General features: G+C 56.1%; 2 protein-coding genes across 4 annotated transcripts in view; one reads left to right on the plus strand and one right to left on the minus strand.

Annotated features, from left to right (window-relative positions):
• Positions 1 to 17593, minus strand: part of CCT7 (chaperonin containing TCP1 subunit 7) — a 25786-nt gene extending 8193 nt beyond the window's left edge. Inside the window, exons 1-12 of one of the 2 annotated variants that reach the window (XM_061993480.1) lie at positions 17512 to 17593; positions 16183 to 16336; positions 13497 to 13603; positions 12951 to 13076; positions 11259 to 11311; positions 9770 to 9941; positions 8113 to 8277; positions 6132 to 6320; positions 5501 to 5598; positions 4713 to 4845; positions 2943 to 3149; positions 816 to 1307 (exon numbers count right to left, since the gene is read on the minus strand). In XM_061993480.1, coding sequence (XP_061849464.1) covers positions 1083 to 1307; positions 2943 to 3149; positions 4713 to 4845; positions 5501 to 5598; positions 6132 to 6320; positions 8113 to 8277; positions 9770 to 9941; positions 11259 to 11311; positions 12951 to 13076; positions 13497 to 13603; positions 16183 to 16336; positions 17512 to 17517 — 1635 coding nt within the window. In that variant the 5' untranslated portion in view covers positions 17518 to 17593 and the 3' untranslated portion in view covers positions 816 to 1082. Of the gene's footprint in view, positions 1 to 815; positions 1308 to 2942; positions 3150 to 4712; positions 4846 to 5500; positions 5599 to 6131; positions 6321 to 8112; positions 8278 to 9769; positions 9942 to 11258; positions 11312 to 12950; positions 13077 to 13496; positions 13604 to 16182; positions 16337 to 17511 lie in introns of those variants that run through there. The other variant, XM_061993481.1, reaches the window with a different exon arrangement.
• Positions 17594 to 17651: 58 nt separating this feature from the next.
• PRADC1 (protease associated domain containing 1) lies at positions 17652 to 22782 on the plus strand. Of its 2 annotated transcripts, XM_061992997.1 has the most exons (5): positions 17652 to 17877; positions 19162 to 19262; positions 20322 to 20431; positions 21231 to 21398; positions 22202 to 22782. In XM_061992997.1, the coding sequence occupies exons 1-5, from the start codon at positions 17745 to 17747 to the stop codon at positions 22320 to 22322; spliced, it is 633 nt and encodes a 210-aa protein (XP_061848981.1). In that variant the 5' UTR covers positions 17652 to 17744; the 3' UTR covers positions 22323 to 22782. The 2 variants fall into 2 exon arrangements, with proteins under 2 accessions (XP_061848981.1, XP_010208790.2); XM_010210488.2 differs by lacking the exon at positions 17652 to 17877 and having other exon boundaries at positions 18086 to 19262.
• Positions 22783 to 22876: the final 94 nt, after the last annotated feature.

Genomic DNA, 22876 nt, shown 5'->3' on the forward strand with positions numbered 1-22876 from the left:
AGGGGGTTCACTGTTGGGAGACACAGCTGAGGGGCTGCAGGATTCCTGGTTCCCAGATTACAGCCCTGCAGAGGTGGGGACAGACAGGACTCAGGTGCCAGGAGGGGAAGCTGCAGCAGCCCCAAGGCTCTGCTATGGGTGACCGTCCCCCCAGGCCTGCTTCTGTCCCCCACCTCAGGCTGCAGAGGGGCTGTGGTGGGTTTAAATCCCACCCCTGGCATGCTGAGAAGGTTGGGAGGCAGCACCAGCCCTCAGGGGTATGTCAGGGGAGGCAGAGGGGCCTCAACATCACCAGGGCTCAGAGGCTGTGCCAGGGGCTGCAGCTGCCCCATTCCCACCTCCCACAGACAACACGCCCCAGGGCCACAACTGCTCCTCCTCTCCTCCACTGACACAGCAACAGCCCACGAAGGAAACAGCCCTGAGCAGGATCAGAGCCAGCAGCTGAGGGAATGGGGGTGTTGAGCCTGGAGGAGGCAGAGGGGAGACAGGAGCACTCTGACACTCCCTGACAGGAGGCTGTGGCCAGGGAGGGGGTGGGTCAGGCTCTGCTCCCAAGCTACAAGCCACAGAAGAGGAAACAGCCTCCAGTTGCCCCAGGGGAGGTTTGGAGTGGAGATGAGGAACAATTTCTTCCTCCAAGGGCTGCCCAGGTGAGACAGCACACACAGAGACCTGGCTTGGAACCACAGGGGAAGGGCTGGGAGAGGATCCCAAACCAACCCAGGCCCCAGGTAGGAAGGATAACGTTTGAAGCCGATGAGGCTGGGGAGGGGAGGAAGCAGCAGAAAGCAGAGGGGACGCCCCAGCTGGGCCATGGAAACAAAGTCATCTTTTATTGTTGGGCTCCAAAACCCCAGCAGACAGGAACCAAACAACTGGAGGAGTATAAATAGGAAGAAGGCCCAGCACTGGCTGGAGGGGTCAGTGCCGGGGGGAACACAGAGCAGCCCCCAGGCTGACTCAGTGCCACGAGGCCGGCGGGTGCCCCAGAGCCCTCCAAACCCCCAGCTGGGAACTGGAAGCTCCACACGGACTCTGCTCAGCCCTGGCTGCGGGAGGGGTGCAGCAGGGGGCGGCTCTCAGTGGTTGTGGGGTCGGGCTCGGGGGCGGCCGCGGGCGCCAGGCGCCGCCTCGGCGCTGGAACGAGGGTTCCTGATGGTCTCGTCCACAGACACGATGAGACAGGCGGCCTCGGAGGCGGCCGTGAGCGCGTTGCTGCGCACCACCGCCGGCTCCCACACGCACGCCGCCAAGTTGTCCGCGATGTCCTCCCGGCTCACGTCCACCCCGTACCACAGCCCGCCCTGCACACCGACACGCGCCTGAGCCGCCGCACGCACGCAGGGAGCTGGGCGGGAGTGGTGAGCTGGGTGAGGGAAGGAAGGGGGTGGAAAGGGGCCCTGGGCAGGCTGGAGCCGTGGGATGAAGGGGAACGAGGGCAAGGGGTGGGTGCTGCCCTTGGGTCACCCCAAGGCCAGGCAGCTCCAGGTTGGGGCAGAGGGGCTGGAAATGGCTGCAGGGAAAGGACATGGGGGGGTTGGTGCCAGGAGCCAGCAGCGTGCCCAGGGGGGCAAGAAGCAAAGGGCAGCCTGGCTGGGATCAGCACTGGGGTGGCAGCAGGAGCAGGGCAGGGACTGTCCCCTGTGCTGGGCCCTGGGGAGGCTGCAGCTCCAGGGCTGTGTCAGTGCTGGGCCCCTCACTCACTGCCACAGGGACACTGAGGGGCTGCAGCGTGGCCAGAGCCGGGCACAGAGCTGGGGAAGGGGCTGGAGCACAAGGGGCTGGGGAGGGGCTGAGGGAATGGGGGATTCAGCCTGGAGAAGAGGAGGCTGAGGGGACACAGGAGCACTCTCTGACACTCCCTGACAGGAGGCTGTAGTGAGCTGGGGGTTTGACTCTGCTCCCAAGTAACAAGAAAAACTGTTCAGCCTGGAGAAGGCTGAGGGGAGACAGGAGCACTCTGACACTCTCTCACAGGAGGCTGCAGGGAGCTGGGGCTTGGTCTCTTCTACCAAGCAAGAAGCAAAACTGTTCAGTCTGGAGAAGGCTGAGGGGAGACCTTCTTGCTCTAGGCAACCTCTGCTCCCAAGACACAAGTGACAGGACAAGAGGAAACAGCCTCAAGTTGCCCCAGGGCAGGTTGAGGTTGGAGCTGAGGCAGAACTGTTTCCCTGAGAGGGGTGTCAGCCCCTGTGCCAGGCTGCCCAGGGAGCTGGGGGAGTGCCCAGCCCTGGAGGGATCCCAAAGCTGTGGGGCTGAGGGCCAGGGGTCAGTGCTGGGCTGGGCAGGATGAGGGCAGGGCTGGGACCTGATGATCTTAAAAGGGTTTTTTTCGAACCAAAATGATTCAATGAAAGGCTTCACTTTGGGGAGAAGCTGCAGAAGCCTGACAGGACTGACCCCACTCCCCTACCCACATCGCAGCTGCTCATTGCAGGGCATCCCCCAACCCCCCCTGAACAGCAGCAGGATGGAATGGGGTAGGAGTGATCCCACAAGGGGCAAGCTCTGACTCCCTGAAATCAGCAGTGCTTGCAGTGGGACATGTTCCCCCAGAGCCAAAGGGATCACAAACCAGAGGAACCTTCCACCTGCAGCTCCTCTGGGGCACACACAGGGCTTGGCCAGCTCCTAAATCCTCTCATGTTTAATACAGAAGCCTCCTCCTGACAAAGGATGTATTTTTAAAAAGCAAAACCCAAGCTCCCAGCTCTACAAGTCACCAGACAGCTGTGATCAAAGGGAAAACAGATCCCCTCCCCTTCCACAAACCCACACCCAGCCCACACAGGGGATGGAAACAAAACACGGCGCTTCATCAAAGAGGACACGAGGCAAACACGGGCTCAGTGGCTCCCTGGGGCTCCAAAAGAAGGGTGGGGAAGGGGGTAAAGGAGAGAAAGAAGTTGCCCACAGTGGGCTGGGAGGTGGGCACTCACCTGAGCGTGCTTGGCCCGCAGCTTGTTGAGGATGTTGGTGGCGTCGAAGCCGGCGTTGTCGCAGAGCTGGCGGGGAATGATCTCCAGGGCTTTGGCGTAAGCCCCGATCAGCAGCTGCTGCTTCCCTGGAATGGTCCTGGAGTAGTCCCGAAGGTACTTGGACAGCTCCATCTCTATGGCACCACCACCAGCAACAACTGAGTCATTCTGGAAGGAAAGGGGAAACTGTCACTCCTTGCAGCAAGGAGGGGAACAGGGAAGGAGGCTTTGCTGTACATGTCAGGGTGAGGCACACACAGCAGGCCCAGGCAGCGACAGCAACTCTGCAGAGGGCTCTGGCCAGGCTGGAGCCATGGGCTGAGGTTTGACAAGGGCAAGGGCCAGGTCCTGCCCTCGGGCCACCCCAAGCCCAGGCATTGCTCCAGGCTGAGGCAGAGGGGCTGGAAACTGCTGGAGGGAAAGGGCCTGGGGGGGGGGTGGTGCTGTGAGGAGGGGCTGAGGGAATGGGAGTGTAGAGTCTGGAGAAGAGGAGGCTGAGGGGACACAGGAGCCCTCTCTGACACTCCCTCACAGGAGGCTGCAGGGAGCTGGGAGTCACTCTCTGCTCCCAGTAATGAATGACAGGACAAGAGGAAATGGGCTCAAGTTTCCCCAGGGGAGGCTGAGGTTGGAGCTGAGGCAGAACTGTTTCCCTGAGAGGGGTGTCAGCCCCTGTGCCAGGCTGCCCAGGGAGCTGGGGGAGTGCCCAGCCCTGGAGGGATCCCAAAGCCGTGGAGCTGTGGCTGAGGGCCAGGGGTTAGCAGTGGCCGTGGCAGTGGTGGGGAAATGGTTGGACTTGATGAGCTTGAAGGGCTTTTCCAACCTCAACTGTTCTGTGACACGGGCCAAGAACCTCCTGTGCCTGCCTCCAGCAGCTCTTTCCAGCTGTGCACACAGTGAGTGGGTGGTTTGGGGAAGATGTAGCAAGGGAGGACAGCCAACCACAGCCCCTCTGTGCTGGACCAGTTTCCCCTCACTTCTGTACACGACTCCAAATTGAAGATAGCTGCAGCAGCACACAGCAGCCAAGCTCTGCTATTTTCCCCCTCCCTGTTTCATCTGAGAGATCAGGATGTTCTTTCCAAGAGCAAAGGAGTTCCAAAAAGCTTGACATGCTTCTTCCCATCCCCTCAGGGCACTCAGCCTCAAAGCTCATATAACCAGAAACCACCTCATTAGCACATTAAGCATAACCCAGGAACACCCACAGCTGGGCAGCATCAGTCACATCCACACAGCCTCAGAGCTCACACACACACAGCCTCAGCCCCCTCTCCGTGCTTCCAGCCCACCCTGACAGCCCAGGGACAGCCACCCCCTCGCACTGCTCACCAAGAGAAGGCACAACTGGCTTTAGCAGGTGCTGACACACAAGTGGGATCAACCCAACTACTCACATCTACTGAAGATCTACCTGGAAACCCAGAATCTCACGTTCCCTTTCAGAAGCAGCTGTTCACAGAACACACCACAGCCCAGCAAGCACCAGTTAGGATTCTGCTAGAGAAAGCAAAACCCAGGAGTGCCTGAAAAGCAGCTGGCAATGCTTTCAGCCAAGGAACAGCACTGGAGTTAATCGATCCGATGGCACCCGGCTGTGAGCTCCTGAGAGGCCTCAGCCACGTGCTGCTGTGGGAAAGGCTTTCCAGGAAGTGTTACAGCTGTGCCAAGTCCCCTGGGCAACCCCCAGTGCCAGCCCAGCTGGGAGGAATTGCCTTTGCCAGTCCTTACCTTGATTGCTCTCCTGACTATCATGATGGCATCGTGCAGGGATCGTTCTGTCTCTTCCATGAACTGCTCTGCCCCTCCCCGCAGGATTATGGTGCAAGTCTTGGCCTTGGGGCAGCCTGTGAAGAAGTTGTACCTGCCAAAAACACAGCAGGAGGAGGGGTTGCGGTGATGAAGCAGCAGTGCCTCATCTGATACAAGTGCTTCACACTGATACAAGTGTGGGAAGAGAGTAGGTCCTCACAAGCCAGATGCGTGAAGCTGTTTCACCCTACGCTGTGCCCCTCTCAGCTCTGAGGCTGTGCAAGTGAAACTCAAACTGCCCCAGGGAAATCCTCTCTCCCCCTGTTGTGAGGGCTTTGTGCTAAGCTGATGCTCCCATTTCCACCCAGTAGGAATGCAACAGATGTTTGCACAGAGCCTCAGAGAGGAGCAATGGGCTGAACCCCACTGTGCAACACCCAGAGCTTCATGTGCACCGACAGCAAAGCACTGTGGGACCAGCAGCCCCAGAAGGACTTTGAGGCTTGTGAGTTAGAAATGAGAGAACACCACTGTGCTTTCTGCAGGGCACTGGGGAATAAATGCATATAAGCATTTAGAAGAGGCAATATCTAGATGAAAGGTTACTCCTGCCCCCTCCTTCAGCCTCATAAAAAGCAGCAGGAACACAATCTCTTCACACCATCACCTCGAGAGACTCCTCAAAGCTGATGACACTTGGAGCCACACTTTTCAAGCTGTAGTGTCTATGCAGGACTGGGGATTCCCTGACAGTGTTATTTCCTTACCTTTCTCCTCCAATCTGAGTCTCCTCAAAGAGTTCACACCGGCCCAGAACATCATCTGACAGGGCATTGACACTGGTCTGGATGGACCCACCACAGGCCTGCAGGGAGAGGAGATGCAGTGCTGTTACCAACACAGACCAATTGTACAAGGGTAAACTGACCCAGAAGGCCCCCACTCTTCAAGAAGAAGTTTCAGCTTGATTCTCAGGTGAAAGAGCCCTGGCCCAGGCTGCCCAGGGAGGGTGTGGAGGCTCCTGCTCTGAGGTCTTCAAAACCCACCTGGATGAGTTCCTGTGTGACCTGACCTAGGACCTGCTTTGGCAGCGGGGGTTGGACTGGATGATCTCTAAAGATCCCTTCCAACCCTCACCATTCTATGATAACAACATCAGAGAGACAAAAAGAGCAGAGCAGATGCAACCAGTGTGTGGTTGTTCATGCCATCAGGGAGAGCTCTGTCACTACGTGCCAACTCGACACAACAACCACACAAGCAGAAGTGAGTTCATTTTCACATCTTTGCAAGCTGCAGTTTGCTCAGGTCACCCAGTGCTGCCTGTTTTGACAACGACCAGGCTGGCACTGTTAAACCTAACCCCAAGTGTGTTTCCTCTGAACTAAGGCCTCTCACCATCATGGTTCGTTTGAGATCCTCCTCGGGCACACGGCCGGCGCAGAACATGTCTCTGTCCGCGAAGTACTGGGTGGCCACATCACCAATGGGGAGCTTGGACAGGACAACTTTGGCTCCTGACTTGTGGATTTTGTCCAGTTTGTCATACAAGATGTTCCACTCTGCATCCACGATGGCCTGGTAATCCTGGCAGGGAGGAGAGAGGAGGGGTTTGCTTGTGGTGTAAAGGATTGCTCGTGCCACCCTGCAGCCCTGGCCAAGGGAGAGCTCCGTAAAACACTGGCAGCAGGGACACTGCTCGGTGCAGCCCTGGCACACAACTGCTTCCCAGCACTCCCACGTGAGCTCAGGGAGTGTCACACAGTCCTGTCTGTTCAAATACTACCAGCAGTACAACTGATAAAGGGGCTGGATGAACTGAGAGGAGGTGACAGCTCAAGACAGCACAAGGAGAGTAAAGGGGTGAATACTTTCATCAGTGATCTGGATGAGATCAAGAGCACCCCCAGTCAGTTGTCAGAGGACACCAAGCTGGGTGGGAGTGTTCATCTGCTTCAGGGCAGGAAGGTGCTGCTGAGGGCAATGGGATGAAGGGGAACAAGGCAATGGCCAAGGTCCTTGGGCCAGCCCAAGGTCAGGCAGCTCCAGGCTGGGGCACAGGGGCTGGAAACTGCTGCAGGGAAAGGGCCTGGGGGGGTTGGTGCCAGCAGCGTGCCCAGGGGGGCAAGAAGACCAAGGGCAGCCTGGCTGGGATCAGCACTGGGGTGGCAGCAGGCCCAGGGCAGGGATTGTCCCCTGTGCTGGGCCCTGGGGAGGCTGCAGCTCCAGGGCTGTGTCAGTGCTGGGCCCCTCACTCACTGCCACAGGGACACTGAGGGGGCTGCAGCGTGGCCAGAGCCGGGCACAGAGCTGGGGAAGGGGCTGGAGCACAAGGGGCTGGGGAGGGGCTGAGGGAATGGGGGTGTTGAGCCTGGAGAAGGGGAGCCTGAGGGGAGACAGGAGCACTCTCTGACACTCCCTGACAGGAGGCTGTGGCCAGGAAGGGGGTGGGACAGTCTCTGCTCCCAAGCTACAAGCCACAGGATACGAGGAAATAGCCTCAAGTTGCCCCAGGGAAGGTTTAGACTGCATATAAGGAACAAATTCTTCCCCCAGGGGCTGTCCAGCCCTGTGCCAGGCTGCCCAGGGCCATGGTGCAGTCCCCATCCCTGGAGGGATCCCAAAGCCATGGAGCTGCGCCTGAGGGCCAGGGGTCAGTGGTGCCCGTGGCAGTGCTGGAAGAGTGGCTGGACTTGATGAGCTCAAAGGGCTTTTCCAACCTCAACCATTCTGTGATTCTGGTGTCTGAGAGGTGTTTACAGAACTGCACATGAATGTTGAGGTGGACAGACTTCCAGTATCTACAGAGGAAGAACAGATTCTCAGAAACCTCAAGGCTTTACCATTGTGCTGAGGCTTCAGGAGCCTGTAGTGCTCCAGCTGTCAGTGAAACCCTGCCCCAGGTAGCTGGGAAAGGTTCCAAAAGCACACAGCAATGTCACACACAGCAGCCCACTGCACCAGAAAAGACCATCCTCTTCAGCACACAGGGCAAGGAAACAATGATGAAGACCAAAGGTGGCCAAGACTCCAAGAAGCAAAGCGTAAGGAGATGCTGAACATCACACAGGCAGGAACTAAATGCAGGTAACTTTGCAGAGGCTTTTCTAGCACTTAAAGCTTGATAAGCTTTCCTTGGCAGGCCACTTAGTAGCTGACAACTTCTCACAGCACAAATGAGACCCAATGACTGGGCAGAAACATGCCCTAAACCTGCTGTACTCTGTCTGCCATCCCTTGCCCCAGCTGGGGCAGCATAACCCACCAGTGACTCTCAGGTGGGGAAGGATGTGCAGAAGGCATATCCCACAGGCTCTCAGGCAAGCACCACAGCTGGCAGGCAGGAGGAAGCAGGACAGGTTTGCCTTGGAGCTCTTACCTCCACGGTGTTTACTCTGACCTCGGCGTTGTCCTTCTCAGCTTTGAGCTCCAGCTCCACGTTGAGCAACGCGATCTTGGGAGCCTGATACTTCTTGGGCTGCATCTCAAAGCCAGCATAGGAGAAGGTCTTCTTAAAGGCAACCCCAGCCACCAGCTGGGAGTCCTTGAAGACAGAGATCTGTGTTAGGCTCAGCCACTCCAAGGTTTTCTCAGTCAGGAGACTCCCTGTTTCCAGAGCCCTCATTTACAAAGCTCTCCCCACCAGCTGTCTCCTTTCATTAACCCACTTCCAGAGAAAAGCAGCAGCAAGTATTTTCTTGTCTCTCTTCACAAAACCAGCTTCTGTCACTTCCTTTCCACCCCTCAAGACACCACAGACACACTACACACAACCTGAAGATCAAGGGATGGAGCAATCTGTTCTCTCTCTGATGTCTTTCCCATTTCTACCCTTTGAAGATGGATGCTTCTCTCACCCACAGCCACACACTTGGATTGTTGGGTGGGGGGTTTTTTTGGCCTTGGTTTGGTTTTCCCAGCTCCAGCACCACCTCCAGGATTGTTTTGCAGCAGGACTGCCTTGCCTGACCCTGACTGCTGAAGTGAACTTCGTGGCTGGGAGTGAAATCATCATCTACATCTCTTACTCCACAAGCATCTAAGCAGGCATTACAGACTCTGCACAGCCCCTGAAGCCCAGAAGATCCCTGTCCCTCCTAAGCCAGGACAAGCACAGACTCCTCTGCTCTGACAGGGTGAGATGGCTCAGGATCACTCACAAGCCAAGCCTCCAAAGCAGTGTGCTACAATTATTTGCCCCATCCTCCTATAGAGTCCCCAGGGAGTCTGACAGGGAAATACAAGGGCTAAACTCTGAGTAGGGAGAGATGCTTTCATCCAGAATGGGAGTCACCACCCACCCCAGGGGAGCAATTCTGCAGCTTCAGAACACCAGCAGCCCAGGCCACCACCACAACAGATGCTGTAATGCTCCTAATTCATTGAATTAGTTGTCTGGGCAAGATAATGGTGTAATTATAACATCTCCTCCTCAATGAAAACACTCATGCAGAGTGTTTACAGCCAGTAACAGTCACAGAATACTAATTCACAGACGCTCTGGTGGGCTTTACTTTGCAGCAGCAGGATCCCAAGTGACAGGCCAAAGCTCCACAGGACACAGGCAGAAGAGAGCATGGACACACCAACTCTTCCACAGCCCAAGAACAAGCCCCAGTCACACTCCTGTGCATGAGAGGTAGAACCAGGCAGCCCATCCACCCTGCTCCTTTCACAACCTTTCCTTTGCATCTTCCCCCCACCCAGTACTCATGCACTCAAGCAGGACTGGCTGGCTTTTGGTTTCAGAAATAACAGACTTCGCACCACCATCCTCCATCATTACTTGCAGAGATATAAAGGGAATTAGTCTAACAGGATTGGCTGTAGAGGGAGCTGAGGTCAGAGTGCATCTGCCTCAAACAGGTTTTCCACCTCCAGAGAAGAAATGCATCCTTACTAAGCATCTGCCTCACAGAGGCTTTGGCAATTCCTGAGGAGGAAGCATCAAGCCAGGCTGCCATCTCTGCTAGAGTAACCCATCCAAGGAGCTGCTTGTCTCCTCTAACTTCACAACAGGCTCTGACAGAACTTACTTCCAAAGCACCTCCTTGCACCTTCTTGATTCCAATCATTTTGAGCTGCAACAAGTCATCCAACATCATGACAGCATCTACAACCATCTTGGAGAAAAACTCCTTGCTCTGGGAGATGAGCTTAGAGCTCAGGGCTGTGGCTGCACACTTCTCCAGCAGGCTCCTCAGCTCACTGTGAGAAAGGAAGAAAGCAAAAACAAGGTCTTGGTCACTTGCTGATTCTTTTCACAAGCTCACATTGTGCATGGAATGATTAATCCAGTCTGGAAGAGGCAAAGATCAGCTCCCTTCTGTTGCTGGGGCAAGTGAGGTGCAGGTGGCAATGTCCAGACTGTCAAAGCACAATTCTCCCCTTCAGAGGTGTGAGGAGGCTGGAGCCAGGCTGTGCTCAGTGACAGGACAAGGGTCAACAGGGAAGGGCTGCAACACAAGAGGTTCCAAAGAAACACAAGGACAAAGTTGTTCCCTGTTGAGGTGAGGGAGCACTGGCAGGGGCTGCCCAGATGGGCTGTGGAGTCTCATCTCTGGAGACATTCCAACCCAGCTGGATGAGTCCCTGTGTGCCCTGCTCTAGGTGGTGCTGCTCTGGCAGGGGGGTTGCACTGGATGAGCTTTCAGGGTCCCTTCCAGCCCTTGAGATTCTGTGATTTCTTCCCTTTAGAGCCAAAGCATCAGCCCAGTGCTACCCAGGTCAGGGCTGGCTCTCAGTCACCACAGGCCCAAGCCAAAGAGCAGAGCTCAGCATCCCCTCCTTCAGCCAAAGGCAGGAAGAAGATCCTGAAACCCTCTAAAAGTGGCACATTCTCTGAAGTATTAACTCAAGAGAACAAATGCCATAAGAGAAAGGATGAAACAAAGGGACACCAGAGAGATATGGACCCAGCTCCCAGGCTCTATCACCTGAGCTACTGCTGACCATCAGAACTGCTGTATCTCACATCCCAGGACAGAAAAGACACAACTAGGTTTAGTTTACTTGAGATGGTTGTGCACTTCCACTTGAACTTTTACTGTGGGTATGAGGAAGGTCAGATCAAGCAGATGAGAGCTCAAAATGCAGGGAGAGAATGAACTGTGGTATCCTCAGCTCAGCTGAAGGGATCATTTCCATTCTAACTGCACATATTCTACAGCTGCAGAGTGATCTGATTCCCAAAGCACTGAGCATTTCACACTGCCACTGATTCTAAGTCTCCACCATCACTGGAAAAAAGAAATCAGGCCACTTATTTTGGGTCCCCAGCTTCCTCCTCACACACTGGAGGACACTGGCCTACCTACTTTGCTGCAGCCCAAGCAAGAGCAGGGCAGCTCTTCCCAAGGAAGAGGAAACTAAAAACACAACAGGCCAATAACCCCAGTGTGAGGCCACAGCTGCTCAGCCCAACCTCGAGACCTCAGTGAGACTCACAGCAGAAGCCTGAAACACTCCCACACCCCCTAACAGAAGCCCAACTGCACAACCAGGTCATCTGTAAGGGAAACTTACTCTTTATCTTCCTTCTTCACAGTAACAGCAATGTCTTTGATCTTGTTTACAGCCTGTGAAAACACAAGCCAACAGCTGGATTAATGATTCATGCTCATAACCTGATCTGATCTCCAACTTCTCCCTTTGTACTTCATCTCATCTTTTATTTCCTACTTCAATATTATTCAAGTTTCAAGCATTGAAGCTATTGCATCCATTGCAGCACAGTAACTGTAAGAGACACATCAACATTGAATCACAGAGTGGTGGGGTTGGAAGGGACCCTTAGAGATCATCCAGTCCAAACCCCCTGCAGAAGCAGGTCCCACAGGAACATATCCAGGTGGGGTTGGAAACCTCCTAAGAAGGAGCCTCCATACCCTCCCTGGGCAGCCTGGGCCAGGGCTCCCTCCCCTCAGCACCAAAGGACTTGCTCCTTGGGTTTAGGTGGAACTTTTTGTGTTCCAGCTTCATCCCATCACCCTTTGTCCTGTCACTGGATACAACAGAAAAAAGGAATGTCCCAACCTCCTGACACCCACCACTTATATACTTATAAATATTAATGAGATCCCCTCTCAGTCTCCTCTTCTCCAGACTGAACAGCCCCAGGTCCCACAGCTTTTCCTCATCAGGAAGATGCTCCAGTCCCCTCAGCATCTTGGTGTCCCTGCACTGGCCTCTCTCCAGCACTTCCCTGTCCCTCTGGAGCTGGGGAGCCCAGAACTGGACACAGGACTCCAGATGAGGCCTCAGCAGCTCTGGCAGAGCAGAGGGGCAGCACAACCTCCCTGGCCCTGCTGCCCACACTCTCCTCAATGCCCCCAGGCTGCCATTGGCTTCTTGCCCACGAGCCCACGTGGCTGCTCATATTTAGTTTATTCTCACCCAGCACTGCCAGGTCTCTTTCCTGGAGCTGCTCTCCAGCAGGTCACCCCCAGCCTGTGCTGCTGCAGGGGGTTGTTCCTCCCCACTTGCAGGACTCTGCACTTGTCCTTGTTGAACCTCAGGAGGTTTCTCTATGCCCAACTCTCAGTCTGCCCAGCTCTCACTGACTGGCACCACAGCCTCTGGTACATCAGCCAGTCCTCCCAGTTTGGTGCCATCAGGGAACTTGCTGAGGGTCACTCTGTGCCCTCATCCATGAAGATGTTGACCCAGACTGGCCCCAGAACAGATCCCTGTGGAACCCCACTGGTCACAGGCCTCCAACTCAATTCCATGCCATTGAACATAAGTTGAAGAGGATCATGAAGAAGCTCAGAGCTGCTGCACTGCTTTCACCAGAGATCTGGGCAATCAAAATGCTACTGAGGGAGTTAAGCTCCAAAGATTTAGCTTAATGGGACTGATGGGCTTCCCAAGCCCTAAGCTTTACTGAGGAGTAGCAGAGATCAAGAGAATGGAAAATGAGCTTTCCTGTTCATTCATTCTTCCCTGGAATTAAATAACACAAGAGACAGCACTGCAAAGGTACTACCTGGAAATAACAGGTCCCTGACACCGGAAAAGGCAGCTGACGCTCACAGTAAGACATCACAAGATCAGTGCTGTCACTCCCCACACCTATTCATTGCTGCACTCTGCCTGGAAGGACGCTCTTTTCCCTCACCTTGCCACAACTGCTGTCCCCAGACACTGTGCTGGAGCCCAGTGCAGCCCTCAGCTCCTGCCCTGCCCTCCCCACCCCTGGGTGCAGAGCTGCCTTACCAGCTGCGTGGCGGTGCGGAAGGCACGGATGATGATCTGAGGATGGAGCCCTTCCTCCACGTAGGGCTTCACTTGTTTCAGGAACTCAGCAGCGAGCAGAGTTACAGATGTGGTACCATCACCAACCTGCAGTGAGAGGAAATGCTCTGTGTCACCCACATGCTGCAGAGCTGCTGGGACAGAGGCTTCAAAACCACATGAAGGCTTCCAGAGGAATTGATTTCATCCTTTTGTCTGCTCACAGACATGTGGCTGGATTCTTTAGTGATTAAAGAGGGCTGGGTTCAGACCACATCCCATCTGAGAGTGAGGTCTCACTTCCCAGTCATCCACACTCATGAAAGGTGAACATTTTACCTTTGAAGCTTCCCAATCACCCACGAAAAATGGCTGAGACACATGGCACAGCTCTCACAGAAGAGGTGTACATACAGACACCAGAATCAACACCAGCACTCCATGAGCTGTCCCCAGCAGTTAACACCAAGTCCCCAGAACCAGAGGCCAGCAAACTGGCTGCTACATGTGACCCTCATCCCCTCCTACCTCTGCATCTTGAGATTTGGCAATGTCCACCAACGTCTTCGCAGCGGGATGGACAACGTCAAGGAGCTTCAGGATGGTGGCACCATCATTAGAGATGGTGGCTTTGCCTAGGATTGATGGAGAAAAGGAAATGAAGCTTGATCCCTGCCAGTAGAGTCCTTACTGTTGCAAAAGGGCACCCTATGTGCAAGGGGCTTTTGAACAGCAGGGATATGTTAATCACAGATTGGTGGGGCTTGGAAGGGCCCTGCAGAGCTGCTTCAGCCCAGTCCCTGCTCAAGCAGCTTCCCTTCACTCAGGGGGCACAGGAACGTGGCCAGGTTGGAAACCTCCTGAGAAGGAGCCTCCACACCCTCCCTGGGCAGCCTGGGCCAGGGCTCCCTCCCCTCAGCACCAAAGGACTTGCTCCTCCTGTGCCAGGGGCACTGCCTGTGTTCCAGCTTCTGCCCATTACCCCTTTTCCTGGCACCAGCCACCAAAGAAAACAGTGGTGTTGCCTTATCTTCTCAACATCTACCCTTTAGATACTTCTAAGTACCTTCTCTTCTTCAGCCTTCTCCTCTCAAGGCTGAACAGCCCCAGGTCCCACAGCCTTTCCTCAGCAGGAAGATGCTCCAGTCCCCTCAGCATCTTGGTGTCCCTGCACTGGCCTCTCTCCAGCACTTCCCCGTCCCTCTGGAGCTGGGGAGCCCAGAACTGGACACAGGACTCCAGATGAGGCCTCAGCAGCTCTGGCAGAGCAGAGGGGCAGCACAACCTCCCTGGCCCTGCTGCCCACACTCTCCTCAATGCCCCCAGGCTGCCACTGGCTTCTTGCCCACGAGCCCACGTTGCTGCTCATGGGCAGTTGATTCTCCCCCAGCACTGCCAGGTCTCTCTCCTGGAGCTGCTCTCCAGCAGGTCACCCCCAGCCTGTGCTGGTGCAGGGGGTTGTTCCTCCCCAGCTGCAACAGTCATTTCAGACCAGTCAGTCTCACTGTGCTTCACTGTTTCTCCTTCCAGCCAAACATGGCCCCAACCTGTTACTGTGTCACAGTGCTCCCCAGCCAAGCCTTGGTCCTGCATTGCCATGAGTTTTGTCTTGCCTACTTAGTCCCAGGCTCTCAGGCCAAACTGCCATCTAGAAGGCTTTTCTCCTTCAACCAAATGACTGCTTTGTTCTGCTAGGTGATTTGAAATGTGATCATCACCATGCCTGGATACACCCCTACAGCCACATAAACAACTAGGAATCAGCTGAAAAGGCCAGTGGAGGGGTCACCCCCATGGAAAGTAAGAGCCCAGACCACAGGAGCCTCCTCAGGCTAAGTTAATGACCTCAGTTTAGTCTGTCTGAGGGGTAGATGAAGCAAAGTGAGTGCAGAACAGCTCTCTGCAGCTGTTGAGGGGCTTTAATTTCTCTCTTACATCTCAATATCTTCCCCAAACAGACAAAAGCAGCTATCCCAGTCTGACACGTGAAGAGAGAGACTAGAAATCAATCACAGGAGCTATGAGGTAAATTTAAAGCCAATCCTTACATTACTACAGCTCCTATTTGTAAAACACCCACTATTTAAAGACAACACCAAGACCTTCCACCCCACAAACACATTTGTTTGGTGACCCAAGTCTTTTCAGAGGGAGGGCAATCTCATCCCTCAATCATACTTTAAAAATACCTCCTGAGTAACATGCCCTGACCTCACCCACAGCCACAGGGGCTGAGGAGCTCCACACATCCTATGGCCTCATTGAAAACATAACTGAACGCTCAGGGATGCCTGAGGAGCAGGTTCAAGGCACCACTTCTCCTTCCTGGCAATGCTTCTAGTTATCCAGTCCCACTGTGCTGTATGTGGCTGGGATAGAGTTAATTTTCTTCCTAGTAGCTGGTTTGGGGTTGTGTTTGTGTTGGAAACAGTGTTGGTAGTAGAGAGATGTTTTGGTTACTGCAAAGCAGTGCTTAGGCAGAGTCAAGGCCTTTTCTGCTCCTCACTCCACCAGCAAGTGATGCACAAGGAGTTTTTGGGGGAACACAGCTGGCATAACTCACTCCAACTGACACAGGGGATGTCCCACACCATATGGGGCCATGCTCAGCAGATAAAGCTGTGGGAAGGAGGAGGAAGGGGAAATTATCTTCCCAAGTCCCCATTACACATGATGAAGCCCTGAGGATGGCTGAACACCTGCCTGTCCATAGCATAAGTTGAGTGAACTCCTTGGTTTGCTTTGCTTGTGTGCACAACTTCTCCCTGAGCTGTTCAACTATCTTTTATTTCAACCCACCAGCTTTTTCACTTGGATTCTGTCCCACTGCTGGGACAGTGGGTGAGCAGCTGTAAGGGGACTAGTTGCCATCTGGGGTTCAACCATGACATCCACTTCATCTCTTCAACCTCACACCAAACAAACACAACCACCTTAAGTCAAGCTGGCAGGAAGCAAACAGGAGTTCCCAAGGAACAATCTTCAACAGCAGAGGCCAGAGTCAAGGTGTTAAAACTGAACATTGAGGGATAAACTGAACCTCTGCTGTGAGAGTTTAGTGTGGGGTGAGGAAGCTAAGCCTGAATATATGCAAGAGTTGGGTTTAATTGAGAGGAAGATACAAGTAAATACACACACCACCAGTGTACACTGTGCCTGGAGAGTATCTGAGCCCCTTTTGTACACAGCTGTGAGGGCACTGCCCAGTGCTTACCCCGGTCATCCACAATGAGCTTGTCCATGCCCCGGGGTCCCAGCGTGGTGCGCACGGCCTCTGCGATGACCTGGCAGGCATTGATGTTGCTGACGAGCTGAGGGATGCCCTGGGAGGTGTCTGTCCCCTCCTTCAGCAGGATAACTGGTGTTGGCTGAAGAGAGAACCCACAGCAGAGCCGTTACTCCCATGTCAGCAGCCTGGAGCTGATTCCTCACACTGCCCAGCATGCAAACAGACCAAAACCCAGAGCCTCCTTTAAATTCCACTGCCTGCACACCAACTAAGTGCCTTCCAGCTCCCACTGCTCTACACAGAAAGCCCACCTCAATTGACTCATCTCCAGTGGAATCATACCATAACTGTCCCCAAAATAAGGAGGCTGCCTCTGTACAGCACAGCTCAGCGAAGCTCTGAGTTTGCCCCTGGACTGGAGAAGCCATCACCCCCAGGAATTACAGGGGGCTGCTGTATGAGTGCAGCAACTAAAGCAGTGATTTATCTGTTACAGTGCCAGCAGAACAGGCCCGGGAGCCTTCTGCTGATCGCACCCATTGTACCACACATACAGTGTCATAAAGCTTCGGTCTAATCACAAGGGATCACCGTTGCCTGACAGTCTTGGAGACAGCACAGAGGACACCAGAGGCCAGAGCAGACAAAGGCTTGAGGGTGCCCTGAGCTGCCCCTTGCAGGGAGCACAGCAAACACGCCTTACTGGCAAAGCTCAAACTCCAGAGGCTGTGAGGCGCCCGGTTTTAAACAGGCGCCTGCAGGCAGAGAGCAAAACGATGCAGCGACTGCCGCTCTAAGCAGTGGCGGGGCTGAAGGCCCGGCGGGCGAGTCAAAGAGGGGCGTGAGCACCAGGGAAGCCTCTCTCAACCCTGCCAGGCTTTTGTGGCAGAGAACCCATCGACTTCTTCCTCACCCTGCCGAGCAGCGAGCTCAAAGGGAAAAGAAACCCCGGCACCGCCGGGAGAATGAGGGCAAAGGCGGACGCCCGCCCGCGGGCACACACTCAGCAACGGCTCTCGGGGCCGGGCAGCGCCGGAGGCCCAAGAGATCCGCAGCCGCGGGGCCGGGAGGCAGCCGAGGCTCCGGGAGGGCCCCGTACGGCAGCGCCACAGCTCCCGGGACGCGGAGCCCGGCGGGACGCGGAGCCCGGCCCAGCCCGTCACGCCGCAGGCCGCCATCCACACCCGCCCCGGAACGCGCGCAACCCGGCCGAGCGCAACCCCTGCGCGGCGCCGGAGGCCGAGCAGCCCGTCCCCGAGCGGCGGGGCTGGGCGGCGGCGCGGATGGCGGCGGATGGCGGCGGATGGCACTCACCATCATCCCGGCTGCGATCGCGGCGGCGCCTCACACACGGCCGCACCCCACAATGCACCGCGCCCGCCCAGAAGCTTCCCGCGGGCGGGAGGGGCGGCGCGCGGTGCTACGCCATCGCTTCCGGCCGCGCTCCCGCCCCGCGCAGCCGGGCAGAGGGAGGAGCGGGCCGGGGGCGGCGGCATGGCGGCGGGACGCCGGGCGGACGGGCCTCCGCGCCTGCCCTCCGCGCCCTGATGGCTGCCTCGGCCAATGGAGAGGCGCGGGGCGGCGGCGGCGCGGCGGCGGGGCGGCTGGCGGCGCCGGGCGCAGCCATGCTCCGCCGCTCGCTCTGGCTCTGCCTCTGCCTCTGCTCCTGCCCGGCCCGCGGTGAGTGCGAGCGGCCCCGGCACCCCGCGACCGATGGCTTTCCGCTTCGGCCCGCCCGCCCTGGGGGCATTTCCCCTCCCGCACCCCGGTCTCGGTGCATTTCCCCTCCCGCACCCCTGTCTCGGTGCGTTTCCCCTCCCGCACCCCAATCTCGGTGCGTTTCCCCTCCCGCACCCCAATCTCGGTGCGTTTCCCCTCCCGCACCCCAGTCTCGGTGCATTTCCCCTCCCGCACCCCGGTCTCTGTGCATTTCTCCCTCGGTGCATCGCGATCCCGTTGCATTTCCCTCGGTGCATGCCGCCCCCGTTGCATTTCCCCATCCAGCACCGTGATCCGGGTGCGTTTCCCCTCCTGCATCCCAATCTGGGTGCATTTCCCCTCCTACACCTCACTTTAGGTGCATTTCCCCTCCTACACCTCAATCTGGGTGCATTTCACCTCCTACTACCCCACCTGGGTGCATTTCCCTCAGTGCATCGCGATCTAGCTGCATTTCCCCATCCAGCACCATGACCCGGGTGCATTTCCCCTCCTGCATCCCAATCTGGGTGCATTTCCCTCAGTGCATGCTGCCCTCGTTGCATTTCCCCAGCCAGCAGCTCATTCTGGGTGCATTTCCCCTCCTACACCTCAATCTGGGTGCATTTCACTTCCTACAACCCCACCTGGGTGCATTTCCCTCCTACACCCCAATCTGGGTGCATTTCCCTCGGTGCATCGCGATCTAGTTGCATTTCCCCATCCAGCACCATGACCTGGGTGCATTTCCCCTCCTGCATCCCAATCTGGGTGCATTTCCCTCGGTGCATGCTGCCCTCGTCTCATTTCCCCAGCCAGCAGCTCGTTCTGGGTGCATTTCCCCTCCAGCACCCCAGTCTTGGGCGCATTTTGCCTCCACGATGTGGGTGCTTTTCACCTCCATGCACCCCAACCCCATTACATCTCCCCATCCAGCACCCCAATCCAGCTCCATTTCCCCTCGGTGCACCCTGGCCCCGTTGCATTTCCCCTCCCACACCCCACTCTGCACACATTTGGCCTCTGTGCATAACAATCCAGGTGCATTTTCTCTCCACACTCAACAATGTGGGTTCATTTCCCATCCCTGCACCCCACCTCCACTGCAGTTCCCCTCCTGCACCCCAATTTGGCTGCATTTCTCCACCCAGCACCCCGTCCCAGGTGCCTTTCTTTTCAGGGTGCCTCCATCCAAGCACATTTCCCCTCCTCAGGGATTTTCCTGTGTGCTTCCTCAGCCTCTCAGCTCTCTCCATGCCCACCCAGGTTTACGTATCCATGAATACCTGTATTTCCAAGTGCTGAGCCCTGGAGACATCCGTTACATCTTCACTGCCACCCCAGCCAAGGATTTTGGGGGGGTGTTTGTAAGTATTAACCACTCATTTTGTCTATTTGAGTGCCTCCATCCTGATGTTTCTCTGTTGGGCCTGGTGATTTGAAGCCTTTGATAGAAATAGAGCAAATTGCTCTTGGAGCTCAGGAGGTTTTCAATGGGGGTTTGGCCCCATGTGTGTTCAGGGAGCATGTGCCTCCCTTTTTCCTCCTCCAAGGGTTGAGACAGGTACAGCCACGTCCCAGGAGGGCTGGGTGGGCTGCCATGGGGAATGGCAGAGAGAAACCAGCTGCTCTGCGGATATTGAGAGGCAGGGAACTGATGGGAAAGGCGAGCACAGGGCTACTGAGGTGATCAGGGGACTGAACATGTGTGTGAGGAGGAAAGGCTGCAGAGCCTGGGGCTGTTCAGCCTGGAGAAGAGGAGGCTGAGAGTGGATCTCACCAACATAAGTACCTAAAGGATCAATGTCAGGAGGATGAGGTGACATTTGTTTCTGTGGTGGCCACTGTCATGGCAAGGGGTAATGGGCACAGGCTGGGACAAAACATCTGCCCCTGGCACAGGAGGAGCAAGTCCTTTGGTGCTGAGGGGAAGGAGCCCTGGCCCAGGCTGTCCAGGGAGGGTGTGGAGGCTCCTTCTAGGAGGTTTCCAACCCCACCTGGACACGTTCCTGTGCCCCCTGAGCGAGGGGAACCTGCTGTAGCAGGGGGTTGGGCTGGATGAGCTCTGCAGGGCCCTTCCAGCCCCCACCATTGTAGGATTAAGACCTTTCCCTAAATAAACCCGGAGGCAGGATGGAGGTACAGGAGCAGATCTGCTTAGGAAGGACATGGGACATGGAAGACCAGAGGAGAAACCATTTTCTGGGTGGATGGATTCAGTTTCCCCTCCTCACAGCAACACTTCAAGCTATTGAGTGAGATCAGGCTGACTCTGCAGGGGCTGGAATGAGACAACCAGCATCCTTGCACCTGGGAGCCCTAAATGTCCCTAAAAGCACACCCTGCTCAGGGATCAGCAGGGCCATGGGGCAGGGGATGGGAAGCTGCCCCCTCCTCACTCACCCCTGCCTGTCTTCTCCTCGGAGAACACAAGGTACGAGCAGATCCACCTGGTGCCAGCGGATCCCCCCGAAGCCTGTGGAGAGCTGAATAATGGCGTCTTCATCCAGGACCAGATCGCCTTGGTGGAGAGGGGGTAGGTCTGGTGTCACAGGGGAAAGGGTCTGTTCAGTGGGGGGAGCCTCAGGCAGGAGGCCACAATGGTGACAGTGCCATGAGCACATTTTACCATCAACTCCAGCTTCTTCCCCTGACCCGTGAGAGAATAGGAGGGGAATGGGAGGGTTGTCCTACCTCAGAGCATGTCTCATTATGCCTGTGGGAAACAGCCTGTGCTAAGGGGAATGTTCTCAGGAGGAAAGGCTGCAGGAGCTGGGACAGTTCAGCCTGCACAAGAGAAGGCTGAGAGGGGGATCTCATTGACCCTTGTATTTCAAAGGTGTCTGTTAAAAGGATGGGGCAGCACTTCTGTTGTCTCCAGTGCCAGGACAAGGGGTAATGGACACAAGCTGGAACACAGATAAACCCAAGGAGCAAGTCCTTTGGTGCTGAGGGGAGGGAGCCCTGGCCCAGGCTGCCCAGGGAGGCTGTGGAGGCTCCTTCTCAGGTTTCTAAACCCACCTGGACACGTTCCTGTGCCCCTGAGCCAGGGGAAGCTGCTTTAGCAGTGGGTTTTGCTGGAGCAGCTCTGCAGGGCCCTTCCAGCCCCCAGCACTCAGGGACTCTGTGAGAAAAGCCTGCTGTTACTTTTCCTTAGCTGAGAACAGCCGAGTGTGGGCAGCCTGGTGCCTAAAATACAGGCTGGAAAGAGGAGCGCGCTCTGGGGGAGGCGCAGGGCCAGGTTTGGGCACATCCAGGCAAACCCTGTCACTCCCATCTCTTGTACCTACCGAGCTGCCCAGTGGGCACCAAAAGTTTGTGACTCCCCGTGCCAGGGGCTGCTCGTTCCTGTCGAAGACCCGTGTGGTCCAGGAGCACGGCGGGCGCGCGGTGATCATCGCCGACAACGCCTACGACAACGACAGCTTCTACATCGAGATGATCCAGGACAGCACCCGCCGCACGGCCGACATCCCCGCGCTCTTCCTGCTGGGCAGGGACGGGTAAGGGCCCCTCAGGCATCCTCCCAAAGGGGAAATGGCTTGTGGGAAGGGCTGAGTCGTGGCCTTGTCCCCACAGCAGGGCTCGGCCATCAGCGGCTCCAGCCTGAGCACCACGAGGCTCGTTTTTAGTGGGTTTGGTCTGTAAGGAATCAGCAGTTTTCACTTTGAGCTGGTTTGTGGTTTCTGGGGTGTGTGGAGAAGAGGGTGGGCAGCAGGGCAAGGGAGGTTGTGCTGCCCCTCTGCTCTGCCCTGCTGAGGCCTCATCTGGAGTCCTGTGGCCAGTTCTGGGCTGCCCAGCTCCAGAGGGACAGGGAAGTGCTGGAGAGAGGCCAGTGCAGGGACGCCAAGATGCTGAGGGGATGGAACAAGTGTGTGAGGAGGAAAGGCTGTGGGACCTGGGGCTGTTCAGGCTGGAGAAGGATGAGGGGGTATCTCATCAACACAAGTACCTAAAGGGTGAGTGGCAGGAGGATGGGGTGACACTGTTTTCTGTAGTGCCCAGTAACAGAACAAGGACACAAGCTGGAACACAAAAAGCTCCACCTAAACCCAAGGAGCAAGTCCTTTGGTGCTGAGGGGAGGGAGCCCTGGCCCAGGCTGCCCAGGGAGGGTGTGGAGGCTCCTTCTCAGGAGGTTTCCAACCCCACCTGGACACGTTCCTGTGCCCCCTGAGCCAGGGGAATCTGCTGGAGCAGGGGCTGGAGCAGCTCTGCAGGGCCCTTCCAACCCCCAGCACTCTGTGACTCTGCTCCTGTGTGGCCCCTCTCAGGCAATTCACAGCTGTCACATCTTCATCCTTCCAGGTACATGATCCGACGCTCCCTGGAGCAGCATGGGCTCCCCTGGGCTGTCATCTCCATTCCTGTCAATGTCACCAGCATCCCCACCTATGAAATGATGCAGCCCCCCTGGACCTTCTGGTAGCAGCCAGAGGCTGCAGAGGATCAAGGACTTCTTGGTGGATCCTAGGAGTTTGCCCCAGGGACAAGGTTTGAGGAGAGTTTCCCACTGTGCTCCAGAGATGCCACTGCTCAGCCTCCCCAGATTCAGCAACAGGGAGCTCTTTCTGCTGCCGTGTGTGGCTGAAGGGCAAAGACCAGTGCCCATGGTGGGAAGCGTGAGCCTGGCACCAAGCACCCTTTGTAGTGACTTTTTAGGAGGGGTTGTGATGGCCCACAGCAGGCCAGCACTTCCCCAAGAAACATTTTTAAGATGCTACCAGTAATTTGTGCTGCTGATTGAGAGGGAATCAGGGTTATGTGGACATGGTCTGACAGGGATGGGAGGGAGAGCAAGATCCAGGCTTGGTCTGTGCTAACAGGGCTCACCCATCTCCTGTGTATTTTTGTCTCAGCTAATGAAATCTGAACAAGTTTTAAAGAAAGGAAGGTTTCTCTCTTTTTTTTCAGCAGTCAGGGGATCAAAGGACAAATCTTATCCCTTAAGGCTGTGGGACCTGGGGCTGTTCAGCCTGGAGA

The sequence above is a fragment of the Colius striatus genome, chromosome 3, assembly GCF_028858725.1.
Source record: "Colius striatus isolate bColStr4 chromosome 3, bColStr4.1.hap1, whole genome shotgun sequence".
NCBI lineage: Eukaryota > Metazoa > Chordata > Aves > Coliiformes > Coliidae > Colius > Colius striatus.